The 27,234-nt window shown below is 37.2% G+C and overlaps 1 protein-coding gene across 1 annotated transcript in view; it reads left to right on the top strand.

The window, feature by feature from the left end:
* The window catches only part of bark (C-type lectin domain-containing protein bark beetle), a 186,215-nt gene that overhangs the window by 131,459 nt on the left and 27,522 nt on the right, over positions 1–27,234 (top strand). The window contains exon 9 of the mRNA XM_085814689.1: positions 7,758–10,014. Within this exon, the coding sequence (XP_085670815.1) occupies positions 7,758–10,014 (2,257 nt within the window). The remainder of the gene's footprint in view (positions 1–7,757; positions 10,015–27,234) is intronic.

Genomic DNA, 27,234 nt, shown 5'->3' with positions numbered 1-27,234 from the left:
ATGCTTAGAAATGCGTTTAGCTGTAAGTTGATGGTAAAAAATTTATAGATTATAATTCAAAATTTTTTGAAAAATTATAAAAATTATTTAAAAATACAAATTTTAAAAATAAATCATAAAAAATGGGGAATTTTATTTGGAATGAACCTGAATTTCGAAATGTGAAAGAAAGAATCAAATAAGCTTAATTAAAAAAAAGATTAACAAATATATACCAAACTCAATTAACATTAAGGAGCTAAAATTTTGAGAGCTAAGTTTTTTAAAAACTACTTGTGCGACTTTTACAAAACTTGGAAGTTTGGCGTAATTTGTGTCGTAGTTGTGTCAAAATACCTATATTAGAACAATCCTATATATAAATCTTATATATATTTTAAGTCGCGCTTTCGAGCATGAAAAACGCAAGTTGAATTTCGTCAATGGGCCCAGTAGAACGGGAGATATAGAACTCTTACCCCCCCCCCGCAATGTACGTTCCATCAACAGACATGATTTAAAAAATAATGCGATGTTTACCGTTTTACCGTCATTAAGAAATTTTAAGGTTTCTTTATTGATTCTGGCATATTAAATGCTTTTCTTGTTCTTTAACATATGGGGAAAGCAAAGGCAAGGTAATTTTTTCGTATGCAGTTCTTTGAATATTTTTATGTATAGTTACGAATTAACGCTAAGTTCTGTACCATTTCATGGGTACAGCGATAATCATTGATTAATATTTTTGGCATGGCCAGCCGACACAATTTCTGAGATTATAGCTCCCAAAAGACTTCCCGTGTGTTTTTCATCCGGCACAGAATCACAGAGCGGTAATGCTTTTGCATCAGATCTATTTTCCTTTCTTTTAAAAGTTATTCTACGATAGATAAATTACAATTATTGCTACAAATTATCGTCTGCGTACGTAAGACTTCAATTTTGTTTTCTAACCAAAAACTGTTCTTTAATGCATATTATCTGCCCTTGTTGCAAAAATTTCAGAGTTACTTATATATTATAGAAAGAAGCAATAGAATCGACGTTTAAAAATAATTTATCGCATAAGCCAGAACAAGCGAATTTGCTAGTGAATTTTCTCCCTTTCGTGCAATGCAGTTGTCATCAAGTATTTGATTCCAAAGGAAAATGTAACTTTCGTGAATTGTACAATTATTCTCCAGTTGTGGCATCTTGCATACTACTGAAACTACTTTTTTTATAGCTAAGGCCTCGCAGAAAAGTGCATCGCAAACCATTGCCAAAACATACTTACAGTCTACCTATCATGAGTTGAACTCTGAGTGGCCACGTATTATTCTTGTTTTTTTAACGTATTTTCTTTTTTTCCAAAAAATTTTTTAAAAAATACTATTTACAGGGGAATGATGAGAATGCTCTATCACTCTTCTGTAGTGCCGGTGCAATTGGGGTAGCAAAATGTTTAGAATTTATACCGAAAGGTAGAATTTAGAAGATACAGAGTTTGCAATGAGCTTCAAAAAGTCTAGTGTCGGTCCTCTTTTTCGAAGAAAGAAGCATTTTACTTCGCATTCGAATATGCGAAAATGGTCACGAAATGAAACTAGATTTCAATCAGAGCCGGCGCTAGGGTATGTGATGCAGCCCGGTGAGACCGCACCGGTCGGTGTAATTTAGGAGCGATAAAATTGTTAGAATTTAAGAAAGAATCGGGCAGCAAAATTTTGGATTTGCGGCGTTTGCACCGGGAAGTCTAGCGCAGGCCCTGTTTTCAGTGAAAACATTTGGAGGTGCAATGTGAATAGTTGCAAGAGAAAAAAAAAGCATACGTTTTGAAAACTGGTTCGGTGGTACCAAAATACCGTTTCTAACAGATCTTCAGTGCATGACATTGATTAATTCATGTGACACATTTCAGTGAGAAACAAACGCTTGTTATGTATTTTTATATATCATTTTCTTAATCGAAACATGGCGATAATTTTGCAAAAGTTTAATAACAGATGCCGGAATAAAAGTACCTTACTTTCTCTTTCCTAAAGTAAAATCGTGCATTAAAGGAGATAAGGATTAAAGGATATAATTTTGGTGTTTCAAATATATACAAACCATAAGAGAATGCAATAATTGGCTTCTATGAAAGTATTCAAAAGCTCGAAGAACAAGCCAGATGATGTATAGCGTTAGAAAGAATTATGCAGGTATTACAAATTATCGACATTTTATTAACTTGAATTATGGAATTTTAGGAGTTTAATTCTAAAATTGAAAGGCGAAATTTAAAGACCTAGATATATTTAATTTTATTTCCTTTCTATCTAGTTACTATAATATGCGAGCATGGTACTGAGATGAGAAAAATAATTTTCACTTTTGAGTCTTTTTGTTCCAGCTTATCCCTACGTCGGGCATATAACTATAAAACGACCCATTATTTAAACATAGGTGGAGTCATAAGGTGCACCTTCCCATTGGCCCAAAAACTTGAACAACATGATTAACTGAACCCTCTGCTAGTTTTGGTTCAGAGATTTCCAGAGATAGAATCGGAAAACGTTGCACCTTTCTTCGTCTGATGGGAAAATGTCATATTCTTAAGAGAGAGCTTTTGGGCAGACATATTTTAAACGCCTGTATTTCTCAAAGACTTTGCACAATGACAAATGTTCATACATTATCCTACGCCCAAGTATGGCAGTATCATTCTCTTTTCATATCGCGTGGAGGGGGCACATTTGAATCACTTAAAGGTTCATTATTATTATACAAATAAATACAAATATATACAAAAAAATTACTTTATCTTAAAATCGTTGATTATCATAATTGTTCCAAATTTTTCTAAAAAAATGTAACAGATAAATCATAAATGGTAGAAGATATTTCTTCAAATTTCATAGTCCTTTCGATTGTAGTGCTATTTGATAGTGATTTTAGATGAATAAAAGGAATGCTTCAAGATTTCCTTGCCATTAAGTATACCTTAATTATTTTGGTACTTTCTTTTGCCGGGCTTTAAATGAATGGTCAATGTGCTATTTTCTGATGCAATAACATCAGGATATTTTAGCTGTTGGGACATTTATTGACGCAAGTGCTTAACGAATAGGTTTACGCTGAAATCTTTTTGGATAATCTAGAAGGATTTCTTGTGTTTTGACTTGGCTTAACATCTATAACTTGATGCTGAAAGTAAGTTTCTAGAGTCATTAGTTTTTTTTTTTTTTTTTTTTTTTTTTTTTTTTTTTTTTTTTTAGCCTGGGAAAAATGAGCACTGCCCTCGCCGGGACTCGAACCTGGACCTCTCGAATACGCTACCGTTACACTACGAAGACATTCTGGAAGGTGGGAGAAAATACACGCTAAACTAAGTTCGCGTTCTTTTTCAGAAATTTCCTCATGTTACCTTTCACTTCTATTAAGAAATCATCTGCAAATGCTTCAATTATAATATATCTTCAAGTAAATCGTTCAGTTAGACTCTTGTCATGTTGGCAGTAATTTTTCAATAAGATTCAATTTCCTAACTATCAACGCTGCAGATAAACTTCTAACTCTTGAATTCTGTAATCGACTGGCATTTGTATTTTTCTGTCAAACACGTAGTTATGGATTATAATTAGCATTTCAATTGGAAAGCTAACATTTTTTTTAAAACGGCATATTATGCCAGGCTATAAGAAGGTGTAAAAAAGTCTCCTTATTCAATAAATCCATCAAAGATGGTCAGAAAATATGTCCACTACTTAGAAAAGTCCTTACGCAGCCTTTATTTACGCAACCGTTGGTATATTTATATTTCCAAATACAAAAAGGTATGAAATGAAAAAATATTCATATTATGACATTTTTGAATCCTAAAAATCAATTTTGTAAAAGTTTACGCTCATTTCAAAAATTTAAAAGACCAAGTTTTGACTTCCTATGATGAAAAATAATTTTTTTTTTTTTTTTTTTTTTTGAGTCAAGAAACAATTTTTATTGTTTGTTTTCCTCGAAGGGTAGCCTAAAAACAAATAAGGACAATTTAAAGTTGACTTTGTGATTTATTAATGTGTAATAATTTTTAAATTATAATTTGTTATATTTGGCATGCCGAGAAATTTTCCACGCAAATAATTATAAATTTTACAATACTAAAAAAATTATTAATAATATCTACATGCAATTTTATTGCTTTAAGATCATAACCGAAGAATTAACCTAAATTTATTGGATTAGGAATATTCTTCATTTTTAACCACTTTTTAACTGTTGCAAATAATGCCATGATGACAATATTATAATACTTGATTATTCTGATACTGTTTTCTAAAACAGGAATTCTGTAAGACACTGTAAATAAGATCTCATTTTCGAGAACATTTGCATCGATCAAAACTTTTTATGACAATCTGCATATCAGTGGCTGTTACTTAGTCTTTTAACATCAGAAACCCTTTTCGAAATTGATGTTTCATTTTTAGTTACATCCAAATTTAAATATTTTATTCTCTTTGTACGATTCCTGAATTTCAGAAAACATGATTTCAAACTTTAAAATTAAGTATCTCTGCTGAATTTAAGTCTCACGGAAGTGAAAGGTTTGCATTTTATTTTTGTAATTAGCATAAATTTTTACTAAGGATAATCGTACGGACCGAGGACCAGGTATAAAAAATTAAGTTACAGGATTTTCACAGAACTTACTTTTTGAATGAAAAATGCCAAAGCATGAATATTTGCCTTATTTAAACAATTTTTTGGAAGCATATGTCTACAATCTGCAGTGCAAAAACGAAGGCTGACTAAGGACTTTTATGGGCACTGTATGTTTCTTGCCTTTCTGATTATGCCAAAAAGTGAATAATAGATACTTTGGTAGGATATTAACAGAAGATGTTTCTTAGCTAAATAACCCTGATCTCACATTAAAGTTGGCAGCACCTTTACATTGTCTCTTCATTTGTAGGGTTTTGACTTTATGCATGTTCAATTTTCATTAAAAGTGCTGGCATTATTACGAAATTATGTGTAAGCCGATATTCTGAATTTAGAATGAAAGCAGAAAATTATAGCAGTAGGCAAACATTTCTATTTTATATACAATGAGATAAAGGCAAAGGATATAAAAATGTGATTTTTTTGTTTGTTTGTTTGTTTGTTTGTTATTACGTGCTTCGCCTTTGGCCACTACACGGAAAGGGAGGTATGCCCCGTGGAGGTCTTTTTTTAAGGGAAACTGGCTCGTATCCACGTTAAATATGGGGGAAATGGTGTATTTAATTATGGCAAAGCACACTAATGCTATTTGCCTAAGGGGAGGAATACCTTCGTGGAGGACTTTCTACGGGAAACTGGCTCGTAAACACGTTACACATGGGGAAAACCACGAAAACACCCATGCAGCCAGCCCGTTCGCGGGATTCGAACCTCCGACCAAACTACCAGTGTTCAGCGACTTTAACATGTGAGGGAAAAACCACGAAAACGCCCACGCAGCCAGCCCATTCGCCGGGACTCGAACCCCGGACCGAACTACCAGTGTTCATCGGCTTTTACCGCTCGGCCGCTGGTGAGCCATGAATATGTAATTAAACAGAGTAATTAAAATAATGAAATCATTATTAAAGTTCTAAATAAATCCCCAAAACGCAATTCATTAAGCATTATTTTTCATAATTAAGACACAATAACACGCCGAATAAATACTAATTCAGAAGTTAAACAACAAAAATCAGCGTTAATTTGCAAAATTTTCACAGGACTAGTTTCGATGGTTTTACGAATTTTTGAAATAAGTATATAGATTCTTATTTAGCTTGTAGAGATTATTTTAAATTTTTAACAGTTATTTTAATTTTTAAACATGCTTTACTCTCTATTCTCGTTTCTCACCTACTCCCTACCAGTATGTTTTTAATATCGTGTTGCATATAAATAAGGTAGAAAGAGTGCTTAAAGGAAGGCTTCGCTTACTTCAGTAGAAAAGCTTAGGAGTTCTTAGTGGCGCGTGTTTGCCGTCAGGCTACTTCGTTGTTTCGTTGTTAGGCTTTTCTGTAAGCCCGAGAAAGGGGCCATCTGTGTTCTTAGTTTAAGATAATAAAAGGTGAGTTAACTCTTCTCTGGACTTTCTCATTTACATACTTGGACACTGCGATAAGTCATTAAATAGTTCAACTAGGCTTCTACGAAGTTAAGCACAGACAATGTTAGTTAGAAACATTACGAGCTTATGGTTTTTGTTTATATACGTGCCTTCAAAGTGGTACATAGCTATGCTTTGTTAAAACGCAGGGCGGCAATATCTGTATTCTGCTTTGAGAATTTTAAAACTAATTTTATTTTTAAACGGCAGTGCTGCTGTATATAATATTTAATATAATTTTTTCTTATATTCTTCTCCTGGAAATATGCGTAAGAATTGTTTTATATTAATAAACGTTTCTTGAATACTCTAATTTTGTCTAAATATGAGTTTATCAGAAACGTAGTGATCAATATAGGTATTTGTGTTCCTAAATTAAATGCGGAGAATGGCCAATTTCGTAGTTCCATTTTCCTCCCAAATTTCCTTTTGGGAGAATATGTCTAGGAAATTCTAATATTTATAAAAATACTAACAATTATAATAATGCTAAGAAATAATAATATTTTAATGTGTTCTAGACAAAATATATTGAATCATATTTAACATGGCAACAGTTATTACTTACGTCACATGACTATAAGAATTAAAACTCTTAACAACTTCGTAAAAAATAAATAAATAAATAAATAAAAATTTTAAAAAAACCTACAAATTTAAAAAAATGTATTACATATAACAAAATTACAATGAAATAAGCAATATCCCCTAATAAAAATATTAATTATCCTAATAAATAAATTAACCAAATTCCCGTTTCCTTCTCTCAACAAACGTCCAGTATCGAAGAGAAACAATAAATTTAAAAACTGAACACAATTATCACCCTCATTTTTCCATGTGGCAACAGTGATGATTTTCAACAGTCAGCAGTCCAGTATATAATTGAATGAAAAACTGTTGCCAAAACCACCATTCTAAAAGAATGAAACTATTCAAAATGATGCGATAAAATCGAAAAGATAAAATTAAAAAAAATCTGATTCGAATTTTTAAAAAATCGCTTCGAGGTGCAATAGCTCTTGTCTAGATGCAACTACTAGTATATACCAAATTCCGTAGACCTGGGTGTATTGGCTTACGCGCAGCCACACAGACTCTTTCTTTTATTATATGTAGAGATAACTCCTGGCAAAGCAAGAAAATTGGACTTTGTATCCATCAAAGCAGGGTATAATAGACTTTGAGTTAATTTTGTATTTGTGTGTAAAAACTGCTAACTTTTGATTGGTCGATTGGAGCCAATCCAACTACAATATTAGATTCTATTTATGCAACACAGAAGTGCAGACGTACTCCATATTTTGGATTTCAAGAATGCCGTACTATATGACTATCTTAGGGGTAAAGAAACAATATAGTGTAAAGGTCTCAATGGTCGTACACCACTTAGAATGTTGTGATGACCAAGCACCGAAGGATAAAATATGATAATTTCTTTTGGATATTGTGTTATATTATTTTTCTTTATATCTTACACACAAAACTATTGATTCTCTAATTAAAAGAATTTCTTGTCTTTCTATAACCTATCTGATTTTTGTATATAAAATATCTAGAATGTTGCATATATAGAGAGAATAATTAATATTTATGAAAATGTTTAAGTAATATAAAATACTTTTTGATTTTTGATTAACTTTTTTTTTGTTTTTGTTTTCTTCCATAGATAAATTATACCATTATAAACTGCACAATGCTCGAAAATTCAAAAGTTTTGCTGCACTACAGTCGAGATATTCGGAATTCAAATAATTTATTTCATTGGACTATCAACAATACACTTATTGAAAATAATGCTGAAGGTGGCATTGACATACGACTTCCGTATGTGTGGCAGTACTCTGAAAACTTTACTCATTCTTTCGCTATGCATAACTGCTCTTTGAGAAGAAATCGAGGATTTGAGTTTTCTATAAGTGGACATTTTGCTCGCATAAATATATCTCAAAATATATTTGAAAATAATATTTGCAAAAAAGGAATATTGAGTTTCTTAGGAATGGAGAAAGAACTTTTAATTGAAGACAATTTCATATCAAACAATTCTGCAGCACATGGTATTGAATTTAACTTACAGAGCCATGCCAATAAGTTTGGTGTAGTTCCTGCCAGCTTTCGCAGAAATATTGTTACACATAACCTTGACATAGGTTCAGGTCAAAAATTCGGATATCAACCAACAAGTTATGCTGTTGGCATAAGAGGTGTTCAGCTTATAAATATCACAAGAAATCTTTTTGAAAATATAAACATGCAATTTGAATTGCTGGCTGGTGTTCTGACTGGATCTATTGAGAAAAAAATTAATGTTAGAGAAAATTGGTGGGGTACTGACAATGCCACAATAATACAAAACAGAATTTTTGATTTTGATGACTGGAATGGCTATGCGATAGCAGAATTTGCTCCTTATTTACGTGTTCGAAATATAGATGGAGGTACTTTATCATTTAATAACGAACAGCAATCGCTGTCAGTTAATGGAGTCTTAGGAGGAAGATTATTTGATGATCTTATGTTAGAGGGAGATAAACGGTATGTGATAGCTTCAGATTTAACAGTAATGCCCGGTGTCAGACTAACATTAGAACCAGGTGTTGTTTTGGAGTTCTATCCTAGTGTTGGTATATTGGCTCTTGGAGATATAGTTGCTCAGGGAACAATAAATAATCCAATAATCTTAAAACCTGCCAAAATTTTCAATGAGAGACGTTTCCGAAGGCAAGCCGGCTCACAAAAGGAGCGCAAACCTAGATCTCGACTTTGTGTTAATGAAAAAAACTGCGAACGAAGGGATGGTTTTCTTGAAGTTTATAATTCTACAACTCAGCAGTGGGTTCCAGTTTGTGATGCAAGATTCACTGAACGAAATGCTCAGGTTGTTTGCAAAGAACTGGGATATAATGTTTTAAATGTATATGTGTCATTTGGACCAAGACTGGACATGGGTCCTACTCAAACTAGCCATATTAGATCTTGGCCTCATCCCTTTGAATGCATAGGAACAGAATCCGCTTTGGATGAGTGTGAATACAGGCTAAATGGGTATATTGATAATTACAAATGTCCTTTTGATGGAGATTTTGTATATGTCTCTTGCGGACCAGAAACTTTATCAGGCGGCGAGGAACACTGGGGAGGGATTCGTTTCTCCATTTCCAATTTCGAGCCTCTTGATTCACCTCACAACAGACCTACTCTCAGCTATGCTACCACTGTTACTTCTAAATTAGAAAATATTAAGATTGAAGGTGCTGGTGTTCTTCATAATGAGAAAAGTGCTGCAATTCAGTTAATACAAAGGGAAATTCAAATGGATTATGTAAATATATCTGGATGTGCATCGCATGGTATTGAAATTATTGCAGTTGATGGTAGTTTATCTTTTAATGAGCTTGTAATCAGCAATAATATGGGAGTTGGCGTAAACATTCTTTCTTTAACTGGAGAATCATCTAGTGATGTAACTGCTTCAAAGCTTGTATATAGTCCTTTAAAATCAATTGATATGTCATATGGAATATTTGGTATGGTTGACATTTGTGACACTAATAAAACAATGGAATTTGAAAACAGACTTCTAGTATATTATAAGTATGATAACCAACCTGTGGACTGTGTCAAGATCTTCACTGCCCGGCATTACGGGAAACAGATTGGTTTCAGGCTTTTACAGTTCAATCTTTTTGATGGAGCTAAATATGCCGCTAAACCTGATTCAATACAAATTTTTGATGGTGATATCTTTAATACCACAGTTACAAAACTAGCAAGTATTGGATGGCATCTGGGATCAGAAAATGCTGAAAAGTTCTATGTCTCTTCTGGTGATACTTTAAGCGTTTTTTTACATACTATTGGTGGAAGTTCAAATCATGGATTTATTGCTGAGGTCGTTACTTTGCCAATTGCACATTCTAAAGGTAGGTTTGTCCGTTTTTATGCTGTTATGTTTATATTTATATATATAATTAAAGAAAAGATAACAAACTAATATATATATATATACATATATGCTGTTATGTTTATATATATTATACATAATATTTATAAACATAACAGCATATATATATATATATATATATATATATATATATATTATTCCTTCTTATAGTATCAACTTTATTTATTTTGTGAATATAATGCGATAAATATTACTTGCTTTCAGGAGCGCAAAAAAAATCTCAAATTTCATCCTAGCAGCATAAAAAAAACTCGTATTTATAAAATAATTTTGGGTAATTTGATAAACCATGCTGGTTTATTTTGATACTGGAGGAAAATCTCAAAATTGCACCTTCTAAGTATTCTTTTATCAGTTTCTCATTAATCTTTAATTTATCGTGTCTTGTGAAACAATTCTCACTCGTCTAATCTTCTGCATGGCTTTTAATTGTTCACATTATTTACAAAATGTAAATTGAGGATTAGAAAATGTAAGGTGAAGATAAGGATTTAACATTACATTGCTATATTAGGAAATAATACAGTGTATAACGAAGTCGATATGGGACGTAAAACTCAAATAAAAAAATTGGCTTCAAAATGTATTTTTTAAATATATATAATATTACCGACTTTATAAAAGCGAGTTAAAGATTTATATTTTTGGAAAACAATCAAATAAAATAATTAAAAACATATATGGCAGAAACTGTGTCTGAATTGGAATTTTACGGAGCGAGGAACGTTCGAAATCAGCTATGCCCTTGTCCGGATCCGGATTCGAACCGCGTATCCTTCGACTGCCAGCTGAATGCGCTATCAGTTACACCACCAGAACACGCGCATGAAGGTGATAATTTCTTATATTCTCTCTCTTTGGGCAGCTGGGGAGAGAGGAACGAGACCCAACAGGCCAAGCCCACATGGTGACGAATTATTGTCCATCACATTTTAATTGAGTGCCACTGTAGACCTTTCCGAATTGCTGGAGAGAAAAACGAGAGAAAATGAGCTATGATTTCAACATGACTCATAGCGTAGTTAAAATGAGAGTTTCCAGAAGTTATCATTATACTCTTTAAATTAATATATTGTGATTTGTATCAATATAAAGTACAAAATCCGAAAATCCGGACGTCTGATATCCGTGCTTCCAGGCTACCACCCAAAAAATAAAGTAAATAAATACAATAATGAAAAAAGAAAATCCCCCCATAGGGCGAAAGTTGGACGTGTAATATCTGGATCTCCGTCCAAAAGAATAAACAAATGTACGTAATAATAAAAAAACTCTAGCCTTTTAAAATCTTGGAATAGAGAATATAATATTCAACAGAAAGGAGCAATTGAGCCGTACATGCGATTTTCCTACTGTTCTAAGATTTTGGCATGTCATTCAAACACCTGATGGCTAGAAAGCTGCACCGAGACCAATAATGATATAGTGGTTGGTATTGGCGAGGATCACAATTTCGACCCTTTAGTTGTTGTTGGAGGGGAGCAGGGCGGGCGCTACGCATTTTGCTGCACGGTGCAATCTCTGCGGTCCTAAATTCTGCTCCTGCTGATGTACAGTTTTCCTTATTTCGCATAAAAAATTATTTTAAATTTAGTACCTTTGTGAACATCACATTTTCTCGCCAGGATGCAAATTTAAAGTTAAGGGAAGTGAGTATTTAAACGGACGAATCTTGTAGTTTATTCAAAGCGTGATTTCGCTAGGCAGGGTACGTTACTGGTTTGTCCTTGCTGTTACGCTGAGTTTCTGATATGCCTTTTTTGGCCATTTAATAAGTACATCGCCAAGCAGGTTGTTAAGTCAGCCTAGTTAGCCTTAAATTAAATTGTTAGTCTAGCACTACTCTTTATCTTTGAAATTATTGTGTAACTATCCTTAAGTTCAATCCCAAGTCATTGGTGTTATTGTAAGCACGAAGTTCGTGCATTTGTGTTCAGAGTTTGACGAATAATAAAGGGTTATTTTACCTTTCTTCTGTGCTGTCTTTTACGCCTGTGCAAGAAGTCGTCATGTTCCCTCGTAAGATCACGTTAACTGTATGATAGCTAAGAAGGTCAGATTTAACAATACCTTCCTAAATTCTAAAGAATTTGCCGTTCTTAAATTATGCTTCTCAAAGCCAATTTTTGGCCCCCTTTAAATCTGCCGCCTTTTGAGGCCGCGGTGGGTCTAGCACCGACCTTGCTGGGGGTAGCGTTCTTCTATCTGATCTAAACAATAAGCCACAGTATTGCAGTGTCTACATGTCATCTTACTGAGTTGCTCCGTTTTCTAATCCAGCATTCGCGGAAATACGCAGCGCATCTAGCTAAAATCACCTGCAGTGGATAGTCAACATCTTAAGGAGCACATCGATGCAAAATTTTCAAGATTGGTCCACCGTTTAATTAATTACAGATTAATTGCTTCATCTATGCTTCGAATACCCAAGTAAGCCTTACAACGCGTATTTGAACGCCCTCCCAGCAGTCACCTTTCATCGATGAGCCTGGATTTTCATACTGCTAGACGCTCCACATCTTCACGAGTATTTTGAGGGTAATTTCATAGCAGTGAGATAATTAGAAGTCGCGAAATTAATTTTTATATGATTTACCACGTTTTAATTTGGTGAACTCTGACCTTTTCCCACTCCGACGGTCAACCGGATGTCATCTACCCCCCGTCGTCCTCGCATTGAAACCAGTCTACAAAGGTAAACAAGAGGTACTGGAGTAATACTAATCAGCCTGCTAATTAAGCCCCTAATTGGCGTAGCATTCTGGAATAAACGGCATTCTTCAACTCAAGCCCCAGGAAGTGCAAGTTTCAAAATTTGGAGAAAATCCGTCAATAACTTCTGAATTTACTAATTTCTTCAGCAATTTTCGAGACAAGAAATTCTTCAATTTTTGCGATATTATACAGTGCAGTGTGAGTGTGTTTACCTATAATTTCTGTGTTTTTCTCAATCGGATTACATTGGATTACCTGCAGTGCAAGCAACAGATGAAAACAGAAGAAACATAACGGCCAAGGTAGGCCTTTTGTTCTTTAATTTTTTAATTACCAGCAATAATTAATTATCTCGTCTCCCAATTACCGCAAATATCTGCTATTTAACTACATTAAATTTACTGGTCATCCTTAAGTGACGAATAGTATAGACTTTAAAAAAAAAAAAAAAAAAAAAAAAAAAAAAAAAAAAACACTCTTTAGAGAAACCGGACTATTAGGTTTTCGCTTAAATAAATTAATTAATTATCTGTACTTATCGGTTCTACCAAATTTACTCCAATTTGCTATGTATCTCAGTTCTCCTATTATCTGTACTCAAGTATAATTACTGTATTTTTCTTGCACTCTGATAACGTTATAAATCACAATGTATTAACTGGCATTTGTGAAAGTAATTATCTAACTTTAGTTATTCAAATTAATTAATTATTTGTGATTATCGGTACCACTTAATTAACATTTATCTTCACTGCACCTTGGTTCGCATATCTACTGTGCTCAACAGTGTTTTCACTTTTGTGCAATATACAAGGTAGCGAATGACAATAATATATTAAGTATAGAGTGCCACATTAATTCAGTGTTCAAGTAATCAAAACTTTATCTGCACCACATTAACCTTAGTGATTAGTGTAGTAAAAATTGTATACAATTGCTTAAATAGGGTAATTAATTGCTTAAATAGTGTAAATTGCTTAATAGTGTAACTGTGTAATAATTGCTTAAATAGTGTAACTATGTGCACGATCACCAAGAATAATGTGTAGTGCATAATGCAACACTAATTTAGTGCCGAAGTGTTAATGTGTACAAATGTCATACTGTGATAATATACTGTGCAAGTGTTAGCAAAAGTGTTCCGGGCAATCAGTGTTCAGCACACATCCCAAGTGTTTATAAAAGTGCTCTGTGTTCAAGTGTATAAGTATTTACAACAGTATTCTACCCAATCTGTGTTTAGCACACAGCTCAAGTGTTCACAATAGTGTTCTCAGCGACAAAGTGATTATAATTTACTTTCTCCTGCAACTAAGCAATTGATGAAATATGCAAGAAAGTGACAACTCCATTTTAGCAAGGGACCTCGACCTTACAAATCCAGCCCAGAGAGACACTCTAAGCTACTCGGAGAAGATTCATTCATTTGCAGACGAGGCTCTGCGCATCAGCAAAACAAAGTGCGGCAAACGAGCAGTACTTCCAGCTGACTTACGAGACCAAATAAGATTTATAATAGAAGCACTCAGAGAGCTGGCCCTACAGGGTCCAGACAGCGATAACCCTCGGCCTACTACTGAAATAGGTGTGAACACTGAGGAAGAAGTTCTCACAGCACCGATCACCATACAGACGGCAGCTTTCAACAGCACACGCGTTAAATCTTACGCACAAGTTGCCGCCCCGAAGCTGAAGCATACTATTCTCATTTATCCAACAGAGAATACAGCAACCTCTAGCAAAGACCTGAAAACAGTCCTCAACGAGAAATTTCCACTACAAAAGCTGAGAGTCAAAATTAGCACCATCAGGAACCTGCAGAAGGGAGGATTAGCGGTAGACTGTGTAACCAAAGAGGACGCAACGAAATTAGTCAACACCCTACAGAGTAAACAGGGGCAAGATCTGGTCAAGACCAGACAACCACAGACCAGATTACCGAGAGTGGCCATACACAGTGTGTCACCTGATGTCCAGCCAGAAGAATTGGAAAAAGCGCTCAGCTCCGAGTTCCATCTATCCAAAGCATCAGCAAAGATCCTCTACCGTCTCAAAGACAGAGAAAATACTGTTAAATGGATCGTGGAGTGCCAGCCAGCAGCTTACCGAAGTCTCCTCCAATGGCCCAAATTGTTCATTGGTTGGCAAAGACACCGCATCGCGGAACACTTCAATACCAAGAGATGTTTCCGATGCCAAGAGTTCGGTCATACTCAACAAGGCTGCACGAATAAAATCTACTGCGCCTTCTGTTCGGGCAACCACAGCATCAAGGACTGCCACGCATGCCAGCCCACCTGTATCAACTGCGCAGATACAAATTTCCGAACACATAGTACAATGCCCTGCAACCATCCAGCATACGACATCCGATGCCCAACCTATGCACGGTATGTTGAGCGAATCCGACGAAGCACAATCTACGAATAACGCACAACGACCAAGTACCTCCGCACCAGCATGGACGCCACACAAAACGAAAAATCCACCCACTGAAGATCGACCAGAAACAAAAGTGGAAACCACCCAGCACCAGACACCCATACGATGCGCTCAAATTAATTTGCAGAGAGCAGAAGCTGCCTCAACCCAAGCCATACAACATGCAATACATCATAATTTAGACTTTCTTCTAATCCAGGAACCATACTGCCGTGAAGGCCAGGTGGCAAGTTTTCCCCTGGCATGGAAGATCTTCCAAAGGAAATCCACAGCAGAGCAGGCACCCAGAGCAGCCATTGCCTGCTGTAACCCTACCTGGACACCTTTCCTGCTTTCAATGGAACGAGATTTCGTCTCCGTACTAGTTATCTTTAACAATCAACAGTTCATACTAAGCTCCGTTTATTCCTCCCCCAGTGATGATCTCACTGACGCAACTACAGCATATAATCACGTTAGACTGAAATGTCCTACGGTACCACACATCATTGGAGGCGACTTCAACGCCCACAACGTCATTTGGGGCTACCGTGACACGACTCCTAAGGGCCACGAAATGGAAAACTTCATGGCGAGCAATAACCTGCATTTGCATAACAGCCCCGGTGCACAGCCGACATTTGACAACTCGTATCATAAAGGCTGGCCCGACTTGACCCTTTCAACATCGGACATTGTCAACAATATTTACTCTTGGACTGTCATGGATGATGAAAGCAATTCCGATCATAAGTACATCCATTTCCTCATTCAAGTAGACACCAGCATTAGCATATTAAAAAGGTTTAAGCTTCCGGGTGGCAAGATTAGGCATCTGCATCGCATTCTCAGCGAAACTCTCAGAAGAGAAGAGATGGAGCTTAATACGCATAATGACCAGTTTGATATGAATATCTACACAGATAATCTTCTCACCACTCTCAAGGACACATGCGAGCGAATTCTACCAATCAGGACTGCCAAGAAACTGCAAGGCATTACGTGGTGGACTAGGCAGCTGAGACAAATGCGCCAAAGGTGCAGAGCCTTACGTCGCCGTCTTCGAACGGCTGTAGACGGCACAGAAACGGAAAGGTTGCTAACTGCATTCCGACAAGCACGGGCTACTTATAAAAAAGCAATTCTAGAAGCCAAAATCAACAGCTGGCGCAATTTTTGTACCAGCAATAACAATCCTTACGGAATCCTGCATAAACTGGCCACGCAGAAAATCTTCCAGCCGGCACAAGTGCCAGTGCAGCCAGGGAATCTACCACAAACAATTGACTTAGCAGGGTCCACGGCCACAGCACTGCTTGATGCAATCTTCCCAGCGGATCCAGAACAGGATGACACGACGGCCCAGCGACTTTTGAGAAACTCCACAGAGATTCCAAGAACGCCAGAAGATGTCCCCATTACAATGCAGGAAATCACTCACATCTTCCGCCATCTACCACTGAAGAAGGCACCGGGTCCGGACGGACTTGATTATGCAATCTTAAAGGTCGCCTTCCGAGCACGGCCCACCTTCTTTCGCCTCTACTTCAATAAACTCCTGCACCACAGAGTATTTCCACAAGCTTTCAAGAAGGCACACGTGGTACTTTTTCTCAAAAAAGATAAGAACCCAATAGACCCCTGCTCCTTTCGTCCGATCTGTCTCCTTTCAGCGTTGGGTAAGATCTATGAAAAGATCATAGTTAACAGGCTGAAGTATCATATTCACAAAAACAACTTCCTCAGTCCCAAGCAATATGGCTTCCGTTCAGGTTGCTCAACCACACATGCCCTTCAACGAATATATGATGAAGTCCAGCTTAATCCCTCACAGAATCTTCAGACTGCATTCATCTCAATAGACCTCCAGAGCGCTTTCGACACCCTTTGGTGGCCCGCCATCAAGCAGGCCCTCAGAGAGGCGCAATGCCCGGAGAACATCTACCAAGCCTTTGAGAGTTATCTCACAGATAGGCAATTACTTATGGCAAGCAATAATGGCATTGTTACTAAGACCCAAGTCAGAGGCTGCCCGCAAGGGTCCTGTGCAGGGCCCTTGCTCTGGAACCTGACATTTAACAAAATCCTCGAAGCGACGTGGCCTGATCACACAACTATCATTGCATATGCTGATCACGCGGCTCTCCTTGTTAAAGGTCGCACACGAGACGAAATTGAAGCCAATGGCAGCGAAGCGTGCGCCAAGTTCGCAAGCCTATGCGAAAACCTTAAGCTGAGGATTTCTATCACCAAGTCTTCTGCACTCCTCATCCCGAGACCGGGCACGAGGCCTGTACGTCGTCCCTGTATCCGATTACTTGGCCGCAACATTAAATTCACGGATACACAGAAGTATCTAGGAGTGGTCTGGGACTCTGGCTTAACATGGGTGCCACATTTGCAGCAACAGAGAGCAAAAACCTCCGCTATAGCCAGAATGACACGGAAATTTCAAGGAAGGAATTGGGGACTAAATCCCCACATTCAAAAAGTGCTTTATAGCACGGTGATGGAAAAGATTGCGCTGTACGCAGCTGCAATCTGGGCTCAACCGATGACAACGAGGAAAATCAAGCAGTTAACATCACTCCAACGCCCTTTTGTCATAAGCAACTGCAGGGCATACTGCAGAACAGCCACGAGCTCCGCCCTTACTCTAGCAGGTATAGTCCCTCTACACATCCAGGCCGAGCTAGAGGCGACATATACGAGAGTCCTTCACTTGAGGAAAGACGCCTCCTTCGCAGGTACTCTCTACAGTCCAGCACTTTATGAGGACCCCAAGACACCGCTGCACACACATCCAGCGCATAAAGGACTAGGGGTCCACACCCACATCATGCAACAGCCCAACAATGAAATACAGCACATCAGCAACCATACACTTTACACTGATGGTTCTAAACATGCTGAAGGCGTTGGCAGTGCTTTCCTGAACTGTTGGCAAAGCCAGGAATTACATCATTGGAAAGGCCACCTAGGTGACAGCAATAGCGTCTTTCAGGCAGAAGTGATAGCAATTACAGCTGCTGTTGAATATCTAATAAGCCGAAAAATCTCAAAAGCTTATCTCTATACGGATAGTATGTCTGCCTTGCTGGCCCTAAGCAAACACAACCATGTTTCCCCGTTGATCATCCGCCTTCAAAAACTCTTAAAAGATAACCCACAGGTACACGTGGACATGACGTGGGTGAAAGCTCACGAAGGCAATGCAGGTAATGAGGCAGCGGACGTGCTCGCCAAAGAGGCAGCCTCAAACATCAACGCACGTCCCATCGCTGTTCCGGCGCCACCTTCCCATCTTAAAAGACTGCTGAAAGGCGCAGCAGTCCAGTGGTGGCAAAGAGTATGGGAACATGGAAACACAGGAAGAAGAGTGTATGGTTTTCTACCGATGGTGACAACGGAGAGACTCATAACAAACGCTCCACTTACTAACTTTGTAACTGGGCACGGTCCCTTCCCGGACTACTTCAACAGACGCACTATTTCTAATACGGATCGCTGTGTATGCGGGGAAGAGGGGACACCCGATCACTATATCTTCCGGTGCCCACTCACAGAACAGCACCATTTCCCGGAACTCACGAACATACCTGCCTTCCACAAGTTTATCCTTAAAAATAAAGCGGCAATCAACACAGTGTGCAAAATCGTTAACACCATTAAGGCCTACGGCCAAGACCTTTGCCTCCCATTATAAAACAGTGCTATTCATAATGCTCTCAGTGACTCCATTCTGCCTTAACAAACTGTGCAACAACACATACTGCATGCTGTATACCGCTAGTGTTTCACTTGTGGGTATTGCGTACATTATGCGCAATGTGCCTAGTACTGCCACTGTAAAGTACTTTCCCTGAAACTATACTGAACTGCCACTATAACTGTGCACCTTATATGTTTTATGTGTTTAATGCAATGTGTGTGTTTAACGTAATATTTATATATGTTTTATGCTGTTTAATGTCGTATTGTGTGTACTTTGTATCATTGTACTGTTATGTTTTGTATATTTTGTGTTGAACTGTGTTTTCTCTATGTATATTTATTTGTCATGTATTTCAAATGTGTGTGCTTAATTATATATCATATTAATGTGTAATGTGTATATATAATATGTATGTAATTATGTATCATATTGATGTATAAGTAGTATTTTATGTGCAAGCAGTAAGTGTAAGCAGTAATTTATGAGTAATAACATGTAATGTAATGCATATATTTAAGTATATTAATGTGTAAGATAATGGGTATATGTAATTATGCATCATATTAATACGTAAGCAGTATTGTCTGTACAAGCAGCAAATCATGTGTAAGCAGGAATATGTGTGAGCAGTAACTTACGTGCAAGCAGTAATTAACGAGTATTTCTGTATCATACTAATGTGTAAGCAGTAATTAATGAGTATTTACGTATCACATTAATGTGTAAGCAGTAACTTATGTGTAAGGAGTAATTTATGAGTATTTATGTGTCATACTAATGTGTAAGCAGTATTTCATATGTAAACAGTAACTTATGCGTAAGCAGGAACTTATGCATCATCAGTAGGCAGCAATTCCTGTGTACGTAGTAATTTACGTACAGTGCAACTGAATATGTATGTAATCTTATACATGTAATTTATGCATAAGCTGTAACAAGGTGCAAACAGTAACTTATGCGGAGGCAGTAATGTATCATATTAATGTGTAAGCAGTATTTGTATTATATTAATGTGTTATCATGTATCGTATTAATGTGTAATGTAATGAGTATATGTAATTATGTATCATTTAAAGTGTAAGTAGCATTCTATGTGCAAGCATTAATTCAAGTGTAAGTAGTAATTTATGTGTAAACAGTAATTTAGGAGTAATAATGTGTAATATAATGCATATATTTATGTGTATATGTAAGTATATTAATGTGTAAGGTAATGTGTATATGTAATCATGTATCATATTAATATGTAAGTAGTATCTTCTGTGCAAGCAGCAAATCATGTGCAAGCAGCTTATGTGTAAGCAGTAATTAATGAGTATCTATTTAACATAATGTGCAAGCAGTATTTCATATGCAAGCAGTAACTTATGTGTAAGGAGTAATTTATGAGTATTTATGTATCATACTAGTCTGTAAACAGTAACTTATGTGTAAGCAGGAACTTATGTATCATCAGTAGGCCGCAATTCATGAGTACGTAGTAATTTATGTACAATGCAACAGAATATGTATGTAATGCAATGGTATAACGCAACTATGCACAATGCAGCTATGTAATATAATCCCTGACTGAAACAGCATGCTGTTTCATACTCCGCACTGAATAACCAAATACGTGTAAACTGTGATCCGAATGTTGCCATATGTACAATGCTATATGTAATAATGTATCATATTAATGTGTAACCAGAATTTTAAGTGTAAGCAGTAACTTATATAAGTAATAATTTATGTGTCATCAGCAGGCAGTAACTTATATAAGTAATAATTTATGTGTCATCAGCAGGCAGTAACTTATGTGTAAAGTAGCAGTTATGCATAGTGCAACAGTATATGTGTGTAACGCAACGGTGCATTGCAACTATGTAGTATATTCTTTAACTGAAACAGCATTTTGTTTCATACTCCGCACTGAATAACCCAATATGAGTGAACTGCGATCTGAATGTTGCCATATGTACAATGTATTATGCAATTGTGTATCATATTAATGTGTAAGAAGTATTTTTCAGTATTTGTATCATAATAATGTGTAATTGTGTATCAAATTAACGTGTAATGTAGCATGTATATGTAACTGAGCATCATATTAATGCACCATATTAATGTAGTCATATTAATGTAAGCAGTATTTCATGTGTAAGCAGTATTTCATGTGTAAGCAGTATTTCATGTGTAAGCAGTAATTTATGTGTAAGCAGTAATTCAGGTACAATCACAAGCAGTAACTTATGTGTATGCGATAATTTACGAAAAAGCAGAATTTATATGTTATCGGTAGGCAGTAATTTATGAGTAAGTAGTAATTTATGTTGAAGTATCGATAAACTCCCGGTGCGTCCTTATGGGGCCACAGGGAGTTGTTGCGTCTGGATAGGGGAGGGTGTGGGACATATGCCTGTTTACCTCTGTTAGACGCCAGGCGTCCCCGTCCTCCGTCACCTGTCACCTGTCATCTTACTGATGATGTAAAAAGTCGGAGTCGGCGAAGTCCCTACTATTCTGGATCTCGGACTTTATACTGTTTATGCTAATTCAGAAAAAACTCCATGGAAATGTTTGCATCGTGTTCAGTCGAATTTAAGCATAGATGGCACTCTGACCAGCCGAGGCCTTTTCCAGCATAGCCTATTCTCAAAGGTCCTATTGTAAGGATCTTAAGTTTTACTAACGTTTATTTTATTTTAAATCTTTACTATCACTTCTTATTTTCTACTTCCGGCCAGAATTAAAAGCGTTAACTTATTTATGCAAAATTTGTCTGGCGAACGCCAAGTACTTAAGTTGTGGCTTTTTGCCAAGCGAGAGAGAGGAAGGAGTTAGTCGAAGCAGGCCGCTTACCTTAGAAGTTTTACTCAGTTGCTGGTTGCCTTCCAGGCCAGAGGTTTAATCCTCTTGATAATTTTAAACGTATTGTAGTGTTAACAGTTCTCTGTACTGTATACGGCCTCCTGTTAATATAAGGCCAATCTTCCACGTTTATTATTTCAAAGTCAAGTTAGAGTTTAGTTATATTTTTATATTCTTACGTTTAGACCACAAGTAGTGGGTCTTTGTATTCCGAAGTACGGAAATTGTTGTAAAGAGAGAAAAATAAAGGGTTTTGTATACCCTTCTCGTGTATCCTGTCTACTTCCCACAGTTATTGAACATAGCTTTAGTAAGCTCTCTGTTCCAAGTCAGGTCCTTGCATGTTCCCAAAGAAAGTAAGACGGAACATTGAACCTGATAGTGGCGCCCAACGAAGAAGAATAACCATGGCCGAGTTTCAAGAAGAACCTGTGCTGCCTGCAGAAGCGGCTCAGAATCCAGAAATGCCAGCTGCCGCCCTGGAAGGATTTGGTTACATCGTCCAGACCATGCGCGCTTCGATGAAACCAGAAGCAACATTTAATGGAAACTCACCGGTAACCAGTTTTTTGGAAAAATTGGATGACCATTTCATGCTCTACCCCGTGCACGAGTTTCAAAAAGTTACCTTAGCTACCAGCGCTTTGAGGGGCCAAGCGCTTAACTGGTTCAAATGTATAGGCAGAAATCTCTTGGGTCAAGCAGGAAGTCCCACCTATACTTACGAAAATTTCAAGACTGCCCTAGTAAAAGCCTTCCCTGTCGTAAGGGATCGTGCGAAATTAGAAACGGAACTTTTCAGTATATATCAGCAAAGAATCGAAAATCTCTCAAGCTTTATTTTAAGAAAAATTCACGTCTTCAAACTCTTGTATGGAAACCGTCCGGATCCTGAGATAATTCAAGTGATTTTGCCGAGGTTACTGCCCCAAGTGCAAGACTTTATTGAATTAAGAAATCCGACTACACTGGAAAAGTTATTTGAGCTAGCAATCCAGTTTGAAAGTAGAAGAACGGCGGACATTGAAAGAAGACGCCAATATCAACAGCGAAACCAATTTGGTGCGCCAAGACTACAGCAAACTCAAGCACACGGCTACGGAAGCAAAGCGAATCAGTGGGCAAGGAAACCCGAGCATTCAAAAACAGCCGGCGAACGTCGACAGTTCAATAGCAATCCAGTAAAAAAGTCTCAAGGCCAGTGGAAAAAGAAGGAAAGCACGGAAATGAAAAATAATTTAAACTAAAACGGATTTCTGCTGACGGGAGGGTGCGGAAATCCGAAGGCCACGAAAACCCCTCTTCCTTCAAGTTAAATACAGTAATGGTGAAAAATTTGACTCTTCCGAAGATTGAAGTGTTGGTGAATAATATCCCAGCCACCGCACTCCTGGATACAGGCGCGCAGTGTTCCTGTGTGGCAGACGATTTTTTAGGAAGTATTTTCGGAAATACCGCATATATAATTCGGATAATACGACAGTGTTAGCGGTGCAAGGAGAAAAATGTAAGTGTATAGGTAAATTACCGCTGTATGTCCGTATCAAGGACGAACAAGTAAAGGTTATGATTTTCATAGTAAAGAATCTGCAAGCACATATTAGGAATAGATTTTCTTTCAGAGGCACAAGCAACGCTGGATTTTAATGAAGCGTCCCTTAAGCTGACGATGAAACCGGTTCGAGAAGAAAAGGCTGAACCGCCGATGTTAAACCTTGACCACCTGCCTAATGAAGAGCAACGAAGAATCCGACAAGTGGTAAGTGAATTTGCTTCGTTATTTAGTGATATTCCAGGATTTACTCAGGTTACTAACCATAGTATTGACACCGAAGATTCAATGCCAGTTCGCCACAAAGCATACCGGTATGATAAGAATAAGGAAAAAATTATAGAATGGCATATCACCGATATGCTACGTAAAAAGATCATAACGCCCATCTCAAGTAGTTATGCTAGCCCGGTGGTTTTATGTAAGAAAAATAATGACTATCCATTGACACATCCAAAAAGGTGGAGATTCGCAAATGACTACCGTAAATTAAACTCCATAACTAAATATCCGGTATATCCGTTACCTATTATTGAGGAAATTCTAAGGAACATAACATCCACCAAATATATGACGACTTTAGACTTAACGACTGGTTATTTTCAAATAGGGGTTAGGCCTGAGGACGTGCCTAAGACTGCTTTTATAACCAAGTCTGGCACTTATGCATTTCTGCGTATGCCGTTTGGCCTTTCAGGGGCACCGGCAACATTTCAGCGATGTATGGACATTGTGTTAAGGCCTGTTCTTGTAAAGTCCACGTTTATCTATTTAGACGATATCATTATTACTAGTGATAATCTCGACCAACATGTACAGGATTTAAGACAGGTGTTTTCTTTATTAAATGAGGCCGGTCTAAAAGTTAATGTCGGAAAGTGCAAATTTGCAGCCCCTGAATTAAAATATTTAGGTTACAAAATATCTCAGAAAGGAATCGAGACAGACGAATCAAAAATAATCGCTGTACAAAAGTATGCGACTCCAAACACGGCGAAGAAGCTCTCTTCTTTTCTAGGACTTTGTTCATATTATAGGTCCTTTATAAAAGATTTTGCAGCTATTGCTGGACCATTGTTAAAATTAAAAAGGAAAAAGGCAAGATTCTCGTGAACGGCCGAAGCCAATAGTGCTTTCGAAAAATTAAAACAAGCATTAACGCAAGCCCCTGTGTTGAAATTTCCTGAAAAGGATGAGAATTTAGAAATTTCAGCGGATGCTTCGGATTATGCGGTAGGAGAGGTACTTTCACAAAATCAGCAGCCCGTGGCATTTTTTAGCCGAACTTTAAATCAAACACAAAGAAACTATTCCGCGACCGAGAGAGAGGCACTTGCAGTTCTGTTAGCAGTGCAAAAGTTCCGAGTCTATTTTGGAAAGGCGCCAATAACAGTGTACTCTGATCATGCGGCGGTAACTAGATTGTACTCAGGGAAAAACGTATCCCCAAGGTTAATAAGATGGGCACTCAAGCTACAAGAATATAATCTGGTAATCAAGCATACCCCCGGAAAGGAAAATATCGTAGCAGATGCCCTATCCAGAATTAAAGTAGATGAAGAAGGTAATACTGTAAAGGTGGCAATGCTCACAGCATGTACAATAAATTCCCGAGAAACTGTAATAACCGAACTGGGTAAGGATCCTGAGTTTGGAAGCATTTATGAGTATTTAAAGGATCCTGAAAATTTTAGCCACCAAGATATTGTGGCGATAAGAAATAGGGCGGCCCATTACGAACTAATAGATGGTCTATTATTTTATACAAAAACTACGAATTTCGACCTGTTATCCCAGCTAGTCTTAGATTAAATATCCTGCAGGAGCTCCATGACATCCCTTTAGCTTCTCATGCTGGTATTCGAAAAACTATCCAACGCGTACGCGAGGCAGTCTATTTTCCTCAACTGCAAAAGTTAACAAGGGCGTATGTCCAGTCCTGCCCAACATGTCAAGCAGTTAATTATATTAATTTCCGCCCGGCCGGGTTTCTAAATCGTATTAAATCCGAATTTCCAAATGAAATAATTGGCATCGATTTATTGGGCCCTTTCCCAAAAAGTCAGTTAAATAAAAGTAGCTATCTCCTTGTTATGGTTGATCATTTTAGTAAGTGGACCGAAATTGTTCCCTTAAAACGAGCCTCCGCGAAATTAGTTACTGATTCTATTTTAAATAAATATATTTTAAAATACGGGGCGCCCCTAAAAGTTATACCGGATAATGGTCCTCAATTTGTAAGTAATGTATTTGAAGACATGTGCCCAAAACTGGGCATACGTCATTTAAAAATGGTCCCGTATCGGCCGCAATCAAATATAGCGGAACGGGTCAATAGAAATATAGTGAAAATTATCCGTAGTTATGTTAACAATTTTCATAAAAGCTAGGATAACTATGTTAATGAATTTGCTTTCGCTCTTAGGACCGCAAAACATGATACAACGGGCAAAACTCCTGCTGAGTTATTTTTAGGCAGAAAGATTATAACGCCGTTAGATAAATTATTTTATGTGCAACAAAGAGCCCCAGAATTTAAAATGGGTGATATAGAAAAACTAATTAAAGAAGCAAAAAAGAATACTGAAGTAGCACAGAGAAAACAAAAGCTGTATTATGACTTGAAACGACGGGGAGTAACTTATAAAGTAGGGGATGAAGTATTAAAAATTAAGCATTCACTTTCTTCAGCACCAGAAGATAAAACTGCCAAATTTTTTCCACGATTTGAAGGACCATATGTCATAGAAAAAATAACTCACGCTGTAGTAGTGTTAAAAGCCAGGAATGGTGAAACCTGCTCCGCAAAAACATTGATCAAATCAAACCCTACTATGATCGTAATAAAATGCAAATATTTACAGATCTTTTGCAGGATCCGGCACGGCAGGCACAAGCTCCAGAGGTGGAACAACGACAAGTACAAGGGCAAGCCATTAAGAGGCAGGAGCAAGTGAAAAGAAAGTTTCCCCGCGAGAAAATTAAAGGTAACAAGAAAAAGAAGCCGTTCCACCGTCCAGAAAAGAGAGCTCACGAACACCCCCAGAATGAAGAAGGGAGAAGCACGACGTATGCAAAGAGAGCCAGGAGAAATGACGGCAACTATAACCCGGCTGTAAAACGGAAGATCTACTCATCCGACAGGACTCTCCGCAGCAAATGTCGCCGAACTGCGGAAGGGCCACCAGCGGCGGAGGAAAAGTTACAAGGAAAATTTGAACGGCCAGCAACGAGGTCCAAGCAGGAACGCGAAAGAAGTTTCCCGGTTCCGCCAAGACCAGCTGCCATCAAACGGCCAAGACCACAGGCAGAGGCGAAAAAGAAGGTCTTCAAGGGTGACCGAACTGGAGAAAAAAGAAAGCTTCTAGAGGAAGGCACTGAAGGGCGAGCCCGCACAAGAAGGAGGATAAATCAAACGAGAATCTGCACTACCTTCCAGGACTGGGCTCAGAAAAGAATGTCCGAATATCACAAAGATAAGTAAAATTTTATGTTACTTTGCAAACTTAAGTTAATCTTTCATTCTTACTGCAAGTGGCAGATTTCAAGAAGTTTTACCTCATGCGAGGTCTACCTTTATCGCCAAAAAGGCGAGAAACGAGTTGTTACCGATTTTGGTATTATGTTTTTCAATTACTCGCGCGTAAAACTAAAGTTGATGTATAATAGGAATATGTAAAGACTTAAATATTGTAAAAGTTATTGTATAAATTTTATTTAAAACATTCTGGCAAGAAAGAAGTTTTAGTCTGAAAGACTTTTTGAAATGTAGTATTTCAATGTAGAAGAATTGGCACTTGCTTTGAAAAGAATAGAAGTTAACAATGTACTACTAATGTATGTTTTCAAATGCGTAAAATTAACGGCATGTTAATATGTTCTTATATACAATGTGAACTGTTATTTTAAATGTTAAGAAATACCGT

Source organism: Stegodyphus dumicola, chromosome 4, assembly GCF_044657685.1.
Source record: "Stegodyphus dumicola isolate Sdum_Otavi_A_Nest chromosome 4, ASM4465768v1".
Lineage (NCBI taxonomy): Eukaryota > Metazoa > Arthropoda > Arachnida > Araneae > Eresidae > Stegodyphus > Stegodyphus dumicola.
The sequence above is the reverse complement of the archived record's forward strand: the minus strand, read 5'-3'. Positions and strand labels throughout refer to the sequence as shown.